The sequence below is a fragment of the Sander lucioperca genome, chromosome 1 (assembly GCF_008315115.2).
Source record: "Sander lucioperca isolate FBNREF2018 chromosome 1, SLUC_FBN_1.2, whole genome shotgun sequence".
Lineage (NCBI taxonomy): Eukaryota > Metazoa > Chordata > Actinopteri > Perciformes > Percidae > Sander > Sander lucioperca.
In genome coordinates, this window is record NC_050173.1 from 50,759,629 (window position 1) to 50,781,214 (window position 21,586).

At 41.8% G+C, this 21,586-nt stretch overlaps 1 protein-coding gene across 1 annotated transcript in view; it reads left to right on the forward strand.

Moving 5' to 3' along the window:
- The first annotated feature begins 44 nt into the window (after positions 1-44).
- gpc3 (glypican 3) overlaps positions 45-21,586 on the forward strand; it is a 134,553-nt gene continuing 113,011 nt past the window's right edge. The window contains exons 1-2 of the mRNA XM_031280151.2: positions 45-612; positions 11,134-11,295. Coding sequence (XP_031136011.2) covers positions 456-612; positions 11,134-11,295 — 319 coding nt within the window. The 5' untranslated portion in view covers positions 45-455. The remainder of the gene's footprint in view (positions 613-11,133; positions 11,296-21,586) is intronic.

Sequence of the window (21,586 nt, forward strand, 5' to 3'; positions counted from 1 at the left end):
CTCCCCTCATTCTATTTCCCTTCCAGCAGCCACACAGAGCCAATGTATCAGCGCACATCACTGCTATTACACGAGAGGGGAGATCTCTTTACGCGCAGGTTCACGCTTGTGCGCGCGTTTTTTTTCTGTCGGGGTGGGGGCGCGCACATGCATCCGAGGCTCGTTGATCTGTGCAGCGAGCTGAGAGTCAGAGCCGCAAGTGAAGAGGGAGTCATAAGTTCTCAGCATCGGAAGAGCTTCGCCAAGTGGCTCCAGCGAGCAGCTTTCCAGGCGCACGGATCGTTGCTGAGGGGGAGTCAAGCCGGAGGATGCTGAGCCGAGCCGAGCCGGGAGCTGCAGCTTCACCTCATCTGCGCAAACACTGGATGCTTCTGTAACTTTGAATGTGTTGAAGTTTATCTCCGCTGTCTGTTGCTCTGGTCTAGTCCGGTTTGGTTAAGAGCTGCTCGCCTGTCATGCTTGCTCCATCCGTCCACAGTGCGCTCTTTCTGTGCGCCTTCCTCCAGCTGTTCTACCTGCCCGGCGGACAGATGCCATCCTGCCAGGAGGTGCGCACAGTCTTTCACTCTCTGCATCCGGGCTCCAAGTGGGTCCCTGAAACCCCGGTGTCAGGTAACTGTCATCAACTTCAAGCTTGTTAATGTAGCTCCATAGGTTTTACGCACAGCATGTGTGGTAACTGCATCCTTAAATTGTCTGTAGGCTAAAACTAAAAATTCAATTCCACTGTTCAGTTTCAGTTCTTTACTCCCCACTCCAAGGCTGCTGACGTGTCTAGTATCAGCAGTGAGAGCCAACCCACACACACTCTCCATCTCTCTGGCTCAACATTAACCAGCCTGCTCTGAAAAAAAATCTATTGGCCACTTTGCATCTTGTTAAAAATGCAGGTTGAATTATATAAGCCACCGGTTAACTGTTAAATAACAGGCTTAGAGAATCGATTGGCTCCAGTATTGATCCAAACATGGAGCCAAGTAACCCAAGTTTGATCTGGTCAGTGGTTTTGAAAACTGGAAGCAGATATTAGCATCTTTTTTGTGCAAATATTTGTTATGTGGGTTTGAGTCCTCTGCTGAGTTTGAGGGGTATTTTGTTCAATAGATGATGAAGTTGACTATTAGTCATGTTCAGGCTGGTCTCTTGGCAGCTTTTCCTCAGCCACATTGTCACAGAAAAGATTAGTGGTGTGATAGGAATTGTGGCCATACTGAAAACAAATCTGTAAAAAATGCAATTACTCAGAGGGGTAATTGTTGTTCCTTGGAGCTCAAATGTAAGTGGCTCTTCCTCGGAGGAGGAAGGAACGTGTCTTGAGAAAAGTGACTTGACTTTTGAAACATGAGGGAAGAAAAAACACTGACCAAGTGGTGAAATAATGCAGGTGTTTAGCTGGATAGAGGAACAACTGAAATCCCTCCCCATCCTATTTTGCAGAACACAGCATGTTTGTGCACTGCTGGAGCCTGTTGCATGCATTCTGATTCAGTATGTAAATGGCAATCCCTCTCATGTGGCTGAATCACAGCCAGCTGCAAATGTTAATGGGGCGTTATAGTGTCATGTCAGCACGGAGGAAGTGCTCCAGGTTAACGTTTTCTCTCAATTCTCAGCATGCAATCCTCACACACTATACTCCCACTGCATTCAAACGGGTTTACCAAATAACGCTAAATGTTCCGTGAACATGGAAGAGTGTAATGAATCACAAAATGATTCAAAGCAAACAGCAGGGAAAGATGTGTGACGCACTTTGAAGCATATTTTGTCATCCTCCCCATGTATTAATCTCTTATCTGTGGGTGCAAGCAGCTCCAACCACTGAGCCCTATCTCTCTGTGCATAAATCTTTAATCACACACCCTCCACCTAGGTCATCTAGCATTTTATCTGCCAGAAACATCGTAGCAGGCCAAGAGAAATATTTACCCCCCTCCCTTCGCTGGGGCATCAGTCTGAGCTGGACACCCTGCACACCAGGCAGCTCAAAACCATTACTTACACTGGAAATCAATCCACCAGTCTGCCAAAGAACAATTCATCTTGGCCAGTTAAGAGGTAGTTTGGTTTACACGTTCCCATGATGCCCATGGCTACGCTGTTGCAGATTAATTGCTAGTTTTATTAAGTGAGCTGGTAGTACAGTGCTTTATCAAGTGACTGATGATAAAGCACCTAATTCATACATGTAGATTTCCAGATTAATATAGAACACAGATTCAAAAACATTTTGGCCCTCTAATGTTCTGTTTCAGGTCCTGGTTACAGCTAAAAAGAAAACATATGTAATCTTACCTTATCTTAATATCGTATGATGTTTCCTACTTTTATGAATGGCTTATGAACATGATTGTAAAATGACGACATGTTCAGTGTGTTAAAGAAAATTATGCTTTATTGCCCCGCCTAATTAAATACAATAACTTCTCATATTTCTCTATATCAGGGATTGGTGTTCAGCACTACCCTCCCATATAACTCCATTTGTGTTTCTGTTTTGGGAGTTTTATAACAGTATGTATTCATAATAAGTCTAACAGGGAGGCAACATGCATTTTTGGCAACAAAAGTAATATATTTGTTCATGCATAGTCCATATAAAATAAAACATGAAATATTCCCTTATTTGGTGTAATAGAAATGTTTTATAAAAATGTCTGTATTTTGCCTACATCTTCTCATTAAATGAGTTTGTGAGAAAGAGGAGTTACTGCTTCAGTACATTTCTACATAGGCCTACTGGATTTTGATAATCTCAGAAGAAAAGGAAACAATATTTTCCAGGTAAAAATAGTTGATTTTGCAACTATTGGTAATGTTATTACCCATACAGCCGTGCAACAAAGAGGACGTAAAAGCCAATGTCAACAAAACACATGTACCAAAAAAATCTTACATTAGGTTTCAACATTTGCCTCATTGAGCCACATGTGACAGAGTTCTGTAGCTAGAGACAGTATGATCGATGTAGAATGACATAACGGCACCAGCGTAGTATCAGGGACGCTTTATTATGGAACCCACGTAACTTCTAGGAAAGTCCCGCCCTACGAAGCAGCGCGATTGGTTGGGGTTAGGCATTAACCTCGAGTGGTTAAGGTTAGGATAGCCGATTGGTCAGGGGATAGGACCTGAACAAATCAGTTACGTTACCTTGCGTAAGCATGGACGCCTGGCCAGTGGTGTAGTCGACGTGATACGCAGGTATACGCAGTATACCCACTAAGAAATCTCCAGGGTTTCCATATACCTACTTAAAAATATACAATGATACGCAACAACACAGTTTTGTGACAGAACTTTCACTTCAGATATTTGAATCACAAATACGGGGTCGAGTAATGTGACAGCAAACTAAACTAACACTGCAGAACATGCAGAGAGACCTTTCTCATCTTTCACTGACCCGCTCCTCACTGAGGACAGTGTGTAGTGTGTGCGTAGCGACCGGGCCCAAATGCTCTGCCTACACTAACAGTATCCTCCCTTCAATGCACATTTAAGACAAATATAAGTAGCCTATTTTATTTTGTCCTCGTTGCTTTGGGGTCAACTTTTGTGATCCAGGCTCAGGTCCCTGATGTGAAAGCCCTCTTACTGCTTTATATGCCATTATATTTTTGATATATTTTGAATATCATCTGTGTTTTCCTTCTCATAGGATAAATAAAAGGTATTCCCACCATAAATTGCTGCATAAAAGTGTATCAGAATGCAGGAAAGGAAGTCTTTGACACTCAAAATAACCCTGGGGGAGGACACCCAGACCCCACACTTTGAGAGATATATATATATATATATATATATATATATATATATATATATGTGGTGCAGTATACCTGCTACAATACATAAGACTACACCACTGCACCTGGCCAATAGTAGAGTGTGAATGCTATTGAAGGGCGGGCCTTTCCTAGAAGTTGCGTGGGTTCCATAATAACGCATCAGGGACACTCAGGGAGATAAAAGGCCTCTCTCTTACATTCCCAACATGTGCTAACTGTTAGCACTAGGTATGACATAATGCAGATAATCAGCAATTCCTGATATTCTGTACAGACCTCCTAAACCCCTCACAGTCCCAGAGCGATCTCAGGACTCCACTGCGGGAGCTACTGTAGTAAAAAATATGACGGGATGTGATTTCAAATCAAAGTACTGCAAGTGAGTGAGACATGGGCTGCAACAGATTCAATTGTAAAATAATTCTATAGTGTTTAGACGTTGTTTTTTTAAACATATCAACTGACTACTGGACTAATGTAATATTGATTTATTGTTTTTCAGTGTGTGTGCAGAAATAGTTGCGTTACCAAACATTACATCATCAACAATGATCACATTCACGGCTTCCACTCGTTCTTACACACACTGATATATTCAGTTGTTGTGGACGATGTCTCTGTGTAGATCCACATCTCCACATACATGTAGCTTCAGCAAAATGTTTCATTATTCTCAAAAATGTCCAAAGTCACGTTCTGTTCTCAAATAAATTATATTCTATGCATTCTTCCTTTTCTTTTTCTTTTTTTTTTATGTGACACATATTAAACTTTCCAGGCATGTTTCCAATATTTCATACTATCCTTTATATCCAGTGATGACATTGAAATGTCTTTCGTCATTCTAGACAATATTTAAGCAATGCATGAAAATTTAAAAAGTAATATCCTGAAACGAGACAGAGTTATGGCGCCAGGCTTGTACTTGCGGTTGAATTTCCATAAATTCCAGCTCTTCCATTTTTGTCTTAATGAGCTTTTGTTTTACATTTTATAAAAGCATGAAATATGCAGCCCCTTCTCATATATTTAGCACATTTGTGGTCCTATTTTTGGTCATCCATAATACATCCTTGTCATTTATTCATACAGAATAAGTTAAAGGTTTTCAGCCACAATTACATCTGCTGTAATTGTTCTGAACTTTGTGCTTGCTAAAAATTTCGTGAGTGAATGCAAAACAGGGGGGGGGGGGTGTTAGGATTTCTGTGCGGCCTAATGTAACACAAGTTCTTTATTGAGGCATACAGCTAATGAAAGATTTATGAACTTAAATGTTGAGGACGGCTTGCTGTGATTTGATCAGGGAAGTATCACTTGATGCCCTGTGTGTGTGTGTGTGTGTGTGTGTGCGTGCGTGTGTGCATGTGCGTGTGTGCATGTGCGTGTGTGTGCGTGTGTGTGTGTGTGTGTGTGTGTGTGTGTGTGTGTGAGTGTGCGATGGGGAGCCGTGAAGTAACCTGTATTGATATGGTGTATGGTGTGTAGGAGGTGGCTGATTCAGAGAGATGTCCGCAGGAAGGCAAAAACAGAATTCTAATAATGCTGCATGTGGTGCCAAAGGGCATAACACCAAAATACCAAAATTGATGTTTTTCTTTTTGCCAACATGACTCAAAAGAAGCAGGTCAAGAGAAACAGCAGTGAAGATATGAAGAAAAAAAAACAACCTAACTGTGCTGTGAGAGTAGCACTCATGTATTTGTTGTTACTGTTGCTGTGGGTGGCTGTAGTGTCTGGAGGTGAAATGGAGGCTGGGTGTCAGTGCACGCCACCACGTAGTCGTATATGTGCAAGAGGCGCAGGAGCACTTACCCCAGGACATGAGTGTGAAAGCAGCTCTATCAGTGTCAGCGGTGGTTGGAGCGGAGGATGTGGTGGATCTCTGACAGCAACCTGCTGACCGGATTGATGAGAGGAGCAGATCAGATTCTCACTAAATGGATGACTAGTACCAGTTTGCTGGAGGCAGCGCTGACAGCTGCCACTTATTTCAACATAAAAACCTGGAACAGTGGTCCTGCAAAGGAAGAGTTTTTCTCCGTAGGTTTTGTTTCAGAATTTGGGACACACACACACACACGCACACACACACACACACACACACACACACACACACACACACACACACACACACACACACACACACACGCACACACACGCGCACGCACACACACACACACACACACACACACACACACACACACACACACACACACACACACACACAGTGCGTTTCACTATCTTTGTGGGGACCCGTCATTGACATAATGCATTCCCTAGCCCCTTACCCTAACCTTAACCATCACAACTAAATGCCTAACCTTAACCCTTACCCTCACCCTAACCATAACCTAATTCTAACCGTAATCCTAAAACCAAGTCTTAACCCTCAAACAGCCCTTTAAACTTGTGGGGTCCAGCATTTTGGCCCCACAAAGCTGTCCGGACCCCACAAGTATACTGTATTCCTGGTTTTTGGACCCCACAAATATAGTTAAAAAAGAACACACACACACACACACACAACTTTGAGTGTCAAACACTTAATTTCCTGCATTCTGAAGGGAATTTTAATGCAACAATTTGTGCAGCACAAGTAGACAGAGTTCCTGTTTTCTGTGTGTAGATCTCAACATTTCCGAACGCACTTGAAGGCAGCTTTATTTCCCGGAGAGAGAGAGAGAGAAAGAAAAGAGATGAGCGCTACAAGGTTTAGATGGTACTGTCCACTGTAGGGGTGTGTGAGATCGTTAGTATGTATAAAAATGTAGTTACAGGTAAGAAGGATATATTCATTATTTGAGCCCCCTGAACGGTTATTTGTGGGGAGTGGGTATTTTTCATATTTTTTCATATAATTATAGTTTGATGTCGTTTGATATTGCTGAGCAGGATGCCAAGGTCCAGGAGATGTGGACTCCAGTAATTAGCTGCTTGGTCAGGTCAAAAAGTGAACAACAAAAACGAACACTCTTGCTGTTTAAAAGACACCGACACGACTAATAAGTGTGAATAATCAGTTTGACCTGAAGCGAGATGGGTTTTTGCACAGATTTGTGTTTTGTTTAATCCGTTTTTCTTCTCCGAAACATCCCTCTTCAATGAAGGGCACTTGTGTTTGCTGCCTCATTGTTTTGTGTTTCACTGGAAAAAAAAACAGAGATCGGGCTCTTTCACAGTCATGCTACCAGCTTTCACATTATTGTATCATCAAACGATTTAAAGTAGAGCAGTGTCGGCAAAGAACTGAAAATACTTTAAACAATTGTAATCCCCAGTAGCTAATGATATTTTTCATTCCTTAGGTTGGTTGTAGGCTTAAATGTTCATTTCATTTATTGTCTTTACAAAGTGACACTGCATGGCTTATTTTGCCCTGGAGAGGAAGCCGAGGAGTCCCACGTGCTTCGACTCAACACTAGTAGTTGATGTATAATTTATGCTCATAATGAACAGCTTTTAACATATTCTATATCTTAATACAACTTGTTTTTCCCCCATGGTCTCCATCATTAAACTTGCATAGTGATAGCTTAGTAATTGGTGCTGGGAAACTAAGAGGAACACAGTGTATTTGTGGCTGCCCCCATTCCCTTGCGTTCCCTTGACTTGGAGTCCCCAAGCTTGTTAAAGACTCTTCTCTGTGTGTGCACAGGACTGTTTCAGCCCCTGCTGGAGTTTTCACCCTTGGCATTTCAACAGAAACTTCATTTCATGAGAGATCCATCAGCAAAGGATAGTCAGTTACGGGCTGTGACAAACCGAAGGGCGATCAATGCGTTTTAAAAAAGCCATTTCAAGACCTTGACACTTATGAAAGCCACAGCTGTTCTGCATGTTGAATTGTCTGGCTCACCGTTTTAGAGTATTGATTGAAAGTGGGTCATAATTTAAAGGCGTCACCTTGGACTGAGATTGTATGTTGGGGAAATTTACATCTAAATTGCTCCTGGCCTTGCACCTTGTCTCTCTTGGTTTAGTTTGAAAGCAGTGGCCATCAGGACACAAAAATTGACTAATTAACCACTAACAGACTGATAGAAAAGTGCTCTTCGGTGCCCGGTAGCTATTAAGCTCAAGGTAGGTGAAGTGAAACAAGCTCAGAACAAAACTGTGCGGGGATGACAAGGAATATAAAAAGGAGGCAGGGAGGAGGAAGAGAGCTGAGTCTTAAAGCAAAGAGAAAAAGCAGGAAGCTTACTCCCAAGTGATCTGTCAGTCAAAAAGAAGGCTTTATTTAGACGCTGTGATTTTATTATTTGTGAGACTTCCTGTCGAATCCTTCACTTATTCCTCACCGCAGTGGAACTTCTGTAATGAAAGGCATTTATCATCTGCAAAACGACAAACGTGCAGATGAAAGTGTCTGTTTTGCCGGAGATAATTGCAAAATCCCCGTCTTTTTCCTGCACCAGCCGCGCTCACCTCACCTCATGGTGCTATTGACAGCTTAATAATTTTGCCCCTGCAGCCTGAAATTAGCTTGATCTTATCTGCCAGGAGTGCTTTGTCCGTATTGATTTAAGATATTAAGCCTGTCAGTATGCATACAAAAGGTGCTGTGTGACAGGTTTATTGCCTGTTTCACTCATTAGACTCCACACCTCAAACTCTGATGGGCGTCAGCGAGTGAGCGTGGAGTTAGCCTAAGCTGTTCTTGGTTCAAATCCCCTAGTACTTATTCATTATCCAGACTGTCACTCTGTTGCATCTCCTGCACGTTTAACTTCCCTCCATGCAGCTTTGTTTCTGAGGATCTATTGTTTGAAGATCTCAAAGAGACAAATCCTCAAACCAATGGAGAGATTCACTTTTCATATTAAGATAAACCCCCCGTCAGCACAAAAGCCTTTCCCGTGTCTTTTGACACGCTTGTTATCGAGACTTTTCTGATATCCATACACATTCACAATCCGAGCCCTCCCCCCAAATTAATCTCGCCGCTTCCGTCTCTTTATCCTCCGCATCCCGACCAGCGGCAGCTGAAGCTGGCATACTCCCCTGACATTTGTTTACCACGCCATCAATCAGGCCCTTATCACTGACGCCTCTCAGGCAGCAGATCCTGCAGACAACTCCAAGACAAGACGCTTGGCACGTTACGACTGCAGCCTCCACTGAAGCTTTCAACTGCCACATGGGACAGAGAGAGAGAGAGAGAGAGAGAGAGAGAGAGAGAGAGAGAGAGGAAGCACCAAGGAGCTCCTTTGTATTTAAACATCAGATGGTTGTGTCCTATTTATGTCGGTGTGATGTCTATGTGTGCATCAATTTAGAGGAGTGATTTGGGAATAAGCTGAAAATGTATAGCTTGTGTATAAAAAGTGCATATTCCACTGGACCTTTTTTTTCTTCAATAGAGGTGTTTTGACACAGAATTGTGAAAACTGCAACATCAATTTGAGTAGTTCCCTTTTTTGTAAAGGCGTCATTAAAGGTCCCACATTGTAAAGTCTTGCCTCTGAACCTGCTTTGACGAATAATTTGTATTCAAATAAACATACTGCCAAAGTATTTATAGTTATTCCAAATGTTACCCATTTTAGTCCCAAATTCATTTTTTTAAACAACTTAACACTTGCTTAAGACTGTTTTTATGGAACAGGAAGCCATCCAGAATCAAATTATGAGTCTTACAAAGACCAATAGAGGAAGGAGGTCTAAATACCACAAAGTGTACTTCTACTGGGCTGCACAGGCCAGAAGACTAACCCTCTCCACATACCGGTGTGGAAACAAATTGAAAGTTTTCATCTTTATAACCTTCCACTGTCATCATTTCCTTTCATACCACCACTTCAAAGACTATGAGATGTAATCCAATTATTATACACATGTATAAGGTGTGGATGGAGGACTATAAAAAATGGCTTTTGATATTTCTATCATTTGTGAATAATAACATAAAAACTATGTTAAAAAAGGTCCCATATTGTAAAAAATGAGCTTTCTATGCCTTTTTTTTATTATAAAGCAGGTTGAGATGGTGTAAAAATACTGTGAAAGTATCAAAACCCTCAATTCACAGAGAAATGCTCACAGCCCGTTTTAAGAAACTTTGCCTTTAAACGAGCTGTCATGTCACATCTGTACTATATATATATATATATAAAAGTGCCACTACAGTGCCGTTACAGTCATTCCACGGCTGCAATGACAGTGCAGAGATTCCGAGGGCGCAGATGCACCCGGAACCCGTGGGCGCTGACCAATCAGAGCAGGCTGGGCTTTTTCGGAAGGGGGCCTTAAAGAGATGGGCGTTAAAATGGAAAGTGTTTTGACAGAGGGTGAATACAGGTATTAGGAAAAAAATAATTTTTTTGAACATTAAAGCATGTAAACATGTTCTAGTAGAAAACCCAAATGAGAGGTATTAACCTAATAAATGAGCATAATATGGGACCTTTTAAAAGCCACATCAGTTTGAACTACTGTTGAATCTCTTTTTTTAAAACTTTTAGAAGAGATTTTGTACTTCTGACAGCCTTGCTATGACATTTTGATAGCACTGTAGAAGCATGTTCTCGTAATAAAACAAGAAAGAATGGTTGTTTGTAAAAGATGTCCTCGAGTTCATCGTCACGCTAAACTGCACATACACCATCACTTTTGCAGCAGCTGAGGCGCCTTGGCTATCCTTGATCAGACTCAATTCTAACTGCGTAGTCCTTATCTCACACCTCACTGGGATTCTTTCATACTGAAATCATTTCTTCAGGGTGTTTGTTCTTTGATTTGGTTGTGTACGGCTACATCGGAGCAATTAAACATCCTTGTCACCTTAGTTTTGCCTTCACTGGCTTACATCTGCACCTTTGAAAAGAGCTCTGGGAAACCAATTATTTATCATCTGTGTAAACAGCCTGTATTGTCAGTCATGTTGTTTCATCGCCTTCAATCTTCCTTGTGGCTTTTTTTTTTTTAATATCATATACATAGTAAAAGCATGCTGAAACACACTGAACTGCTCTCATCTTTGTGCAAAGTGTAGCCTGGAGTGGTGGGTAACTTTCTGTTGACCGAATTGATCTTTGAGGAGAACATCACAGCTATGGTGTATTACTTGAATGTGCATAAAAATTACTCCTTTTTTCAGCAGGAATTTATTTTTGACTTCAGCCCCGCTAAATAACACAGCCTCTACATAATGATCACACTCTCATTAAGGCTGCAGAATCTGCTGCTTTTAGAGTTTCCTGTGTTTAGCATGCAGAGAATGCAGCTGAATCTTTTTGTGTGAAGGAAGCGGCTTTGGTTTTTTACAATTAAACAAAAGTGGCTTTGCAGCTCCTTCTCCCTGCTCATCCAGACTCCTGTCCTGTCTCTGCTGATTTCCTGCCAGGTGCGGATCTGCAGGTTTGCCAAACCAAAGGCCCGACCTGCTGTTCCAAGAAAATGGAGGAGCGCTATCAGGTGGCCGCACGCAGCAACATGGAGTCTGGTCTGCAAGTCGTCAGTGCTCAACTCAAACGTCTTATCATCCACAACGCTGCCATATTCCAAGGTAAGCAGTGAGCGCAGTTTGTTTCAAACAGATGATTGTTTTTTTACAGTCAGTATCCACTTTCTTGGCACCACATCCCTGTTCACATCAGCAGCTCACTCCTTCAGACGGTGAGTCACAGAAAAATAAATTAGAAGCATAATGCACGCAGACAGGGATGAGACGCTCAGCTGCTGTTCAACTAAATGTTAGAATGGCAGAGACGTGTGGTTAAAGTGACTTTCGATGTAGTGTGGTTGTCGGGGCCAGACATGTTGTTCCAGAAAGTGACAGCCTCCTGAGATTTTGGCGCACTGCAGTCAGTGATGACAGTTATTCACAGAGTGGAAAACGCCAGTCAGCAGTGGTCCTGGGTAGCACTCACAGATGAGAGAGGTCAGAGGAAACTGAGTGTGTATGAGTGGTTTTAGCTAACAGATGTATGCAGAATAACAGCTCAGTGCAAAACGACGTACACACCGTCAAACTTGGAGACACCGAGGTTCAACTGCTGTCAGCTGAAAACACGAGGACGAAGGTACAGGAGGCAGGTGACTGCTGAAAGTGAATGACTGAACACTTAAATGACACCTGGTCTAACAATGCTGGAAGCAGATCAGCAGGAGCTGCGTGACAGCAGCATGAAATCAGCATTTCCTTGCTGAGTTGTTGCTTTCAAGAACTGAGACTGCTCTGAGCTACTTCCTCTCTTTTTTCCCTCTTTTCCTTATTCTTGGTTAAACCAAAGTTTCTCAAAGTCGTTTGAGAAAACCTCCAATCAAGCAGCAACAAAGACCTTAAATAAGGTCAAATAATTCTATTTAAGGAATAGTTCGACGCTAGGAACTATATAGCCTACTTATTACCGTTGTTGTTAGAGTGAGATGAGGAGATTGATACCACTTTAAAGTCTGTAAGGTAAATATGAAGCTACAGCCAACAGCCAGTTAACCCCTCTAAAGCCATCTTTAGAGTCTTTAGAGGTGCTGGTAAGGAATATTTTTAACCTTTGGACTGGGATGACCAGATGTCCCGAAATATTTAAGACAGTCTCGAATTATGAGCAGTTGTCCCGAATCCTGTCCTGTTTGTCCCAAAAATTAGACTGAACCCGAGATTAGATTTGGTTAGTTATAGGCTAATAAAATATTAAATACTGATCATTGTAAAACAGAAACCTTTAGTGTGGTCCACAGACTTGGACTTGGAAAAAGAAAAGTATGCATTTAAGAAGGGAAATTAAAGCACAGTTATTGTGTTTCTTTTTCATGACAGACAGTTGACTTCATGTTCACAAACAAAAATAATACATCTTAGTGTTTTGGTGGCTTCATATTTACTGCACAGACATTTATTTTTATTTTTTTTATTTAACCTTTATTTATCCAGGTAAGTCGATTGAGAACAACTTTTCATTTGCAACGATGACTTGTCACATTAACACAGTTCCACATTCATACCTGGAAGCTGCCCAGTACCACCACAGTCTGATCTGCTGGCCACTGAGCAGCTCCACTGGAGCAGTTGGAGGTTAAGGGCCTTGCTCAAGGGCACCTCAGTGGTGGTAATGAGGGAGGGGCAAGCGCTGCTCTTTACTTTCCCCACCCAGATTTTATCCTGTCGGTCTGGGGATTGAACCAACGACCTCCCGGTCACAAGCTCTCTTCTTTAACCTTTAGGCAACCACTACCCATTGAACTGGTATCAATTGTCTCATGTAACTCTCTGCAAGAAAGTGGATAAATGTATATCCCATGTCAAACTATTCCTTTAATACACATATTTGACTGTTTACAACCCCAAAGTGACAATGTAACAAGGGCTATGGACACAAATAGATGTTTGGCTAGCCCTGGCAGGAGCTCCTTATGCACTGGTAGACTATTGTCCACTAGAAAGAGAATGGATTCCCAAAAAATAAACCTCGTTAAAGTACAAAAGTAAAAAAAAAAAAAAGCTATTATTGTTATCATGGCTACATGATTAAAGTGCCCATATTATGAAAAAAATCACTTTTCTGGGATTTGGGGTGTTATTTTGTGTCTCTGGTGCTTCCACACACATACAAACTTGGAAAAAAACATCCATGCTGTTTAGAGTGAGATACGGTTTCTGAATGTGTCCTGCCTTCAGTCTCAGGGTGAGCTGGTCAAAATCTGCACGGCTTTCTATGTCACTAGCCGAAACGAAGGGGCTAACAGTAGCATGCTAGCGCTAGCATGCTAGCTCGTTCTCAATGGCAAAACACTGCTACAACACACACTAGTTCACCATAATCTACAAAAGAACTACTTCAATGTCCCTGTTCTGCAGGTATTCCACGTAAAGTTGGAAGTGTGCCCTCGTTTAGAAGAAGTCTCCCGGCTAATCCTTCCTTGTACTACTGAAGTTGTTTAAACAGCTAGCTAGATGATGTGATCTTACCTAGCTACTGCGCATGTGTGACTGCCAACAAAGACGTTACAGCAGTGAGAGGTCTCACTCTGTAGCTAAAACAGAGACCTGAACACAGGGTGAAAAGAGGAGCTGCAGCAATGTGCAGTACAACAAAAATATGGTGTTTTTAAAAAATTAAACCATATTCTGGTACAACCTCTAAATATAATTATGAACCTGAAAATGAGCATAATATGGGCGCTTTAAAAGCATGTAGCCATGATTTAAAAAAAGTCTTTCCAACCCTTTTGTGTAACAGAACGCACCTTTGCTCAATTTGCCATTCTTTTGTAATTTCTACACAGCAAAGATAACGTTACATTGACTCACTTTAAACAAAAACTTTATTTTTAAGTGATGGTTGTCAACTTGAACTGGTTTCAAGTAAACTCCTGGACAACAAAGGGGTACACAACTTTTCTTCCACAGTGCAGCCATATGAGCAACAGCTGTTTTGAAATATCCTTTCATGTTTAATGTTTAGCTTTTGTTATCATGCTACACAGGGCTTTTCAATCCAGTGCAGTAGCTCTGTTTACCGTCTCTGGGTTTCCACTTGAAGTGGGATGTGCAGACTCACTGGGCCAACAGTTTTTGAGAGCCCACACTCATGGGTTTTGGAACGCAGCACCATCCTGACATGCCAATTAAAACTTGAGGTTTAATGGGGACTGTGGGGTCTGCTTGACTTGGTTGTTACACACTAACTATGTTAGAGACTGCTGCTGTGGTTTGGCTGCACTTTCCTAGAAGGGGTTCAATGCTAATTGCTTTAGCATAGGGCTTGAGAGAATTCCCCAAACAGCCCCCGGACTGAAATCCTTTATAACATCCTGGTCTTATCTGTTTTTCTCTTCTTCATTTTCATCCTCCTTCTCTTCTACTCTTTTCTTCTCTCTCTCTCTCTGACCCTGTAATCTTCTCTCTCCATCTCTGTCTCGCTCAATCTACTTGACTTTTCTTTCTCCTTCTTTCTCCCTCCGTCTGTCTCTTCCTCTCACATTCGTGCTACACTGTTGGGAATTGAGTGCATGTCTTGTTTGCCATCTTCTTTGCTGCTCTCTCTCTCTTCCTTTTCTTCTGTGCTCACTTCTGCCAGAGATCAAAGGGCTTCCCCTCTCCACTCCTCTATCTTTGTCTCTGAGTGCTCTCTCTATCCATGCACCCCCCCTCTCCTTCCAGCTCCACCTGCCCTGCTCTGCTTCCCCAAGCCTCAGACTACACAAGAGGTTTTTGCCCTTTTGAAGTCAACTTCTCCAAACAATAGAAAAAGTAATGGCTCTGTCTATCTTTGACTTTTAAGCAGCAAGATGACAGGCTGCTTTAACATAAGGCTTCTTCAAGATCAATACCAGGAAATAGGTAAGGCATTAGGAATTTTCTAATGATGCCTGGCGCAGAATGTCTCATATACCATTTGCCAATCTAATGAGCCTGAGCTGATCTCTTTACAGTAAACCAGCGAAATAATATAATGGATAAACTGCAGCATCCACTCTGATATGTGACAGACTCTTGGATTACATTTTGATTCACATAAGCGAGATCATAACATCATCTTCCCCTGTGTGCTGTGATTGCCACACTCAATGGCCTGATGTCAATTTAGTTCAAAATGAGAATCTGTAAACCTGTGCAGGATGCATCTTGAAATCGAATCTTTTAAATGAGAGGATGATCTTGTGCATGCTGAGAATTTAATTTAGAAAATAAATGATGGTCCAATATCTCTCATCAATGTATTAGTAAGTGATGCTGCATGTCATTGAGCAGCCTAGAGATGACTTGATACGTGGAATGTATTGCAGAGTTTTAGTCAGCGCTGAGCAAAGTGGACAGTGGGGAGGTAACATTAGAGCACGTAAAGGGGCACTACACTGATTTTACACATCAGCATCAGTCACAGGGAGTACTACCAGTGTCAGGAAGCTACTTGAGAAAGGTTATCAATCACTCATTACCTACTACATAATGCAAAACTTACTACAGTAGTTTAATAATTACATAAGTAATAAAACATGTAGAAATAGAAACTGAAACATTGTGGTTTAACAAGCAGCCAGCCTACACTTTGGACAATGTTCAAAAATAGTGAACAATACCCATCACAAAGGTCAGAATTTACTGTAAGCTTGCAACCTCAAATTGCATACCAGTCTCCTAGAAATCATATTTACATACTTCCTATTTGTTTGGGCACTATGACGTTTTTGAAAGAAATGTTATTGCTGCCTGGCTTATGTTTACTGGCAACATTTTGCCCAGAGAAGGAAGTACTACATTTATTACTGCCTGCAATTTATGGTGGTTGAAGTGTGGGTGGGCGTACAGAGACCAAGACCACCATCTTTCCCTAACCTTAACCAACACGATCCCCGGTCTCCTGGGTGACTCCTGGGCTCTTAATGCTACGTCATCTTCTCATTGACTTTACTTTGGCATTGTTTTCCGTGGTGGCCACACAGAATTTTCACACATTCCGTCCCACCACCGCGTAATGCGCTGTTAACAGTTTGTGATCATTTCACGGAATTCTGTGAGAAACAGGCTGGCAGTATCAACATTTTGCAACTTAGCTGATACTTTCTTTTAAACATTTCCTCATTATGTTGATAAAAAATATTGTAGAAAATGTATTTGCTGTAGCAAATTGGAATTAAATAAATTGCCTTCAGGGGGGCGACCTCTAGCTCACCCAGTAAGAGCGTGCGCCCCACGTAGGCTGAGTCCTTTGCAGCAGCGCGGGACTGCGGCACTTTGCTGCGTGTCATCCCCCATCTCTCTCCCACCTTTCCGTCTATTCACTGTCACTCTGAAATAAAGGGAAAAGCCCCCCAAAAAATAATCTTTAAAATTAGTTTTACTGTTTTATCCAACTATCAGTTTAAAATGCAGAAGGTATCCAATTTACAATTATATGAAAGGGACATTTTAGTTTTGCTTACCTAAAAGAAAATTATTGAATTTACTGCAGTTTGATTAATTACTTAATTAATTGTTTGAGCACTCGAGTATGTAAACAGACGAACGATGCAAAGAAGTGAGGTGGGAAGTCGGTGTGTGTATGTGTGGAGGGAAACTCACCCTATACTCCACGAGGCTGGAACAAGTCCTAAACAATGTCATTACGCTGTGGCTCAGCTGACTTAAGCACATATTTATGTTTGTGCTGGGATTATAGCCTACTGCACATCTCACATCAGCCTCTCTACCTCACCCATCTCCCCTGTCTGTATCCTCTGTATAACTGCCCGGTGAAGCAGAAACTCATTGAAAACCATCTTCTGGCATTCTGGGTGATTGGCAGCTCTAATTGGTGTTATTTCCCTGGCAATGTTTCCTTCAGAGTGGTGCTGCTGCTCAGCCTGAGCCTGCAGATTAGAAATTAGATTATCCTCCTCTGTTAATGAGACACGCTTTTATTTAACATTTTAAAAATGATCTGTTGAGGTTATTATTGTGTAAGAGCTGAAAAGCCACCCGTGGCTGTGTGGCAAGGGCAAGCAAGATCTGGGGAACGTTTTGTTGTGCGGTGCTTGTGCAAAATGACACATCATAAAATAAGCTTCTCCTGACTGGTGGAGAGAACAAGAGCGCTCGGTTTCATCACAGATCCCTGCTCCTCTGCTCTGTCTTTACCCAGAGGGGAGTCACACTCAAGTCCAAAGAGCAAACCCAATTAATAAACATGAGAGGACAGGGTTGGCCCGATTGCTTATATAGTCAAATATGTGGGGAGGCAAGTTAAGCAGGGTGAATGTGTGTGTGTGTGTGTGTGTGTGTGTGCAGATATCAAAGAGTCTGTGTGATATCTGCTGAAAAAAGTGGGACATCCAGCCTGGTGCTCCTGGAATGACTCAATGAGTCCATAGAAGGCTGGCTCAGTGGGGTGTTCGAAAACAGGTCTGACTTGGACTACTTTCAGGCAGCATGAGGGCAATCTGTATGTGGCTTCACTCGTCGCTGTGAGGCAGGGGAGCTTTCTCCACTTTACTCTGATCTCACAGGGGCCAGCTCTGTAAATTAGTGGGAGTTTGGAAGGAGGTTGAAAGGATGCTCATATATATTTTTTATCAGATATAAAGACAACAGGCAACTTGCAATGTGCACTGCTTGACAAAGTTGCAGAATATCCGTGAGGACGTACACACACACACACACACACACACACACACACACACACACACACACACACACACACACACACACACAGACTGCAAAATTGAAAAAGTTCACTCAACAAAAGTGTGAATAAATCTTCTTTTGTGTCCTTGAGTTCCTCACACCTCATTCCTAGCGGGCCAACAAATTAGCATCTCATTAGCAGTCTCAAAAAAAATTCTATCGACTTCCTCTGCTTCTTCTGGACGGGTTTTAATTACTCTAAGTGTATAAGGAATTTGAATGTCAGACCCCCAGTGGCCCCTGGGAGAGGGGGTTGTTGACCTTGAGAAGAGTTTGCCCTCATTTGTCTCCGATAGTGCTGAATGGACACTCGCCGTGGCAATAACCCAAACGAGATGTGGCAGGAGGTGGATGATGCAGAACCTGGCAGGCCCGAGCTGCCTTTCCATTCAGCAGCCAATAATCAAAATCAGATCTCGCTGCCCTCTGCATGCAATCGCTGTCTCCTGCTCGTTAGCCGTCCGCTCGATTCAAAGTGCTGCTGGCGTCTGGCCTTAGCAGACCTTTCCTCTGTTCTCTTCCCATCATCGGCTTTCCAATAATCATCCCCTGCCTCACGCTCTCCATGGAGTCATTTTGTCTTCTGGAGAAGTTTTCCCGGAGTAATCCAATAAGAGTGAGGACTGGTACCATGTATGCCTGCTGCGAGATGTCTGAGGTTGTTTACTCGCTGCCCCGGGGCTAATCTAATAACTTAATGATGGGGAGAGGCACTTTTGCTATGTCCAATGGGTTCCTTCGAGCATCGTTTACCAGACATGATGGGGTTTACCAGCCATTACCACATCTTCTTCTATCAACTTGTAATTTGATTTGAACATAATTGCTGTGTTTTATCATTATGCGTCACTTCTTGGTTGGCTTCTAATGAGGTTTTCGGGACTTTACTTGCACTCTGCTGGGCTGGCAAACTGTTGTACAGATTTATACTTAATAAAAGCGGTGTAATACTGAGAAGCGCGCTGTCTGTTTGAGTTCTGAGTTTCTCTTGGTGCTCTGGAGCCACAAAGGGGAAAGTAAGAGTGTATCTTTGCAGTAAACAACCTGAGAGAATATTTTAGTGTTAGTCAGCCTGAGGAAGAAACATTAGCTGTAGCAGCTATAGACACATACTGCAAGCACCGAAACATCCAGGTACAGCAACTACACCAGTGATGTCGCCCCCTCTCTTCTTAGTATTTCTTCTAATTATCCAGTCTGGTGCTTGGATTTCTAATATGAAACAGTGAAAAGTTTACAAAGCGTATACAAATGAGATGTTTGGGTGCAGTTTGCCACTGAATTAAGATGACATGGTCTGCATGGGAATCTTCCATGTCTGTCAGGCAGGAGCCTAGTTCCAGACAGAAACTCATGACTCCTGCTACTTCACCTTTTTTTTTTTTTTTACATTAAACTAGAAAAAGGGGAAGCAGATAATGGAATTAAATTGTGTTTTAAAAGTGTTTTATTATAAAACATATACTTCCAGAACAAATATATGTTAACTAAGTAATTATGTATATATTGCAGCCTCATAAAAGCCACTATTCTGCAAGAAAATATACTACAAATGCAGTGAGCTAATAAATGCAGTGTTGGTAAGGTGTATTGTATGGCAGCAGTTATTTACTATCTTGTCTGAATAGGCCCCTTTCACAGCGGCCATTTTGACATGTCATTGCAGGGGAAACACAGCTGTAATAAATAACATTGATTATGGCCCTGTTGCATTTAGCTGGTAATGTGCATGCTGGCACACTGGAATGGCTGTGACACACGTATTACAACAGGATCTTGATTCATTTAATCAATGTCAAAATGGCTGCAGTGAAAAGGGCCTCTGGGTGTTTCCATTCTCACATGGTGGATTTCCCTTTTTTTGCAATGGTGGTTTAGTATTTTCACCCAATTCTTAGTATTCTCATGAAGTGCTAGGCAGCCACAGTAGGTTTCTGGAGGACTTAGGTGCTATGGTGGGGGGTTGTGTAGTCGTAGGGTTTGGGGGAACTCCTCCAAAAACATTTGATTTTATATGACTAAAACCTACACATTTTCACCTAATTTTAGACTTTTATTATTACAATGTTCTTTTTCAAACACAGTGCAGTGTGCAGTGTGCAGTATTTCACATACCTCAGACATTAGAAAGAAAAAAGTGAAACAAATATGCTCACTGATGATGTAAGTGGTAAAATAATCCTTAATAATCACAAAATAACATTGGTTAAACAAGGTTTATAGTGAAGGGATTTCAACTGGGGTTTGCTCAAAGTCAGGGTGAAGCCACTAACCAGCTGTAGGGGTGGGTATATTTATCTTATCAGTCTTATGGCCTGGTTCTTTCATTACTAACGGTTTTTGTTATAAGTTATCATTTAAAAAAAGAGGTAACACTTTACTTGAAGGTATCTACATAAGAGTGACATGACACTGTCATGACACTGTCATTAACACATGACACTGTCATGACACAGTCATGACACATGAACCCTAACCCTAACTCTAACCCTAACCATAACTTGTCATGACAAAAACCGAATGACACTTACTAAAAGAAGCGTTATGTCATAAACATTTATGACTTGTTTATAATGTTTATGACACGTTCATGACAGTGTCATGTCACTCTTATGTAGATACCTTCAAGTAAAGTGTAACCAAAAAAGAATACATTTAGAACAGGATTTGAATTGATTTATATTTTAATCATATTTAAATACTGTTTCTTGAGCAGCAACAGTAAAGTTTACAACAGCAAAAACACCATATACATGATAATGTCTCTCTGGAAACTAATCTAAAATGTCAGGAAAATAAATAATATTCCTGACATCAAAATACTGAGTGAAGTTTAGAAAGAATAAAGAAGACAGACAGCAGTCAGAATCAGTGTCTTCATGTCCTCGGTCCTCCTCCCTCTGCTGCTGCTGTGATTCAGCGCCTGCAGGTACCGCTGGCTGCGTCTCAGCATGGAGCTTAGTTTACAAGAATTTGCCAAAGTTGAAAAAGTAAGCTAAACAGTTACTACATACAACTTCTTCATAACAATTCACTTTTCAGCTCAAGCACTGTGGTGTGGTTTTCCTTTCAACTCTCTACTGTATGCCTCACTTAAGTGACAAGCTAACGTTACAAGCTAACGTTACTATAAGGCAGATGTATTTTACAAAGACAGCAAACAGTTTTGCCTTTATCCATGATTGTGTCTATAGTGTTGAATCCAAAGTGCTTCCACACATCGCTTCTCAGATCATTTTGGTGCCACGATTATGCATTCAGTATGACTCAAGCTAGTTTTCTCCATTTTGCACTAGCAACTCGGCTAAAACAATCTCCTAATTTACTGAAAAAGCAACAGGGCAGCAACAGGCCTTTCTCACAGCAGACACTTTTGTCATAGCAGGAACAGCACAGGTGTTACTAATACCATTAACGATGGCTCCGTTCTATTCAAGTGTTCCAGTGAGAGTGACAGGGAGCCAGCATGCACAATACCAGGAACCTGAAATCAAAGCAGCTTAATGGAATCCAACCATCATTCATTTCATTATTTACACCTGCTTTTCCTACTGTGATGAGTCAGTCTGAGGGATCTTCCTAGACCCAATTTGAAGAGATGCCATACTGTATGTGGTCCCTAAGCCAAGGTTTTGACACTCTCACCTGAAATATCACAGGTACTTGGATGCGGGGCTAACTCATCTGGGGA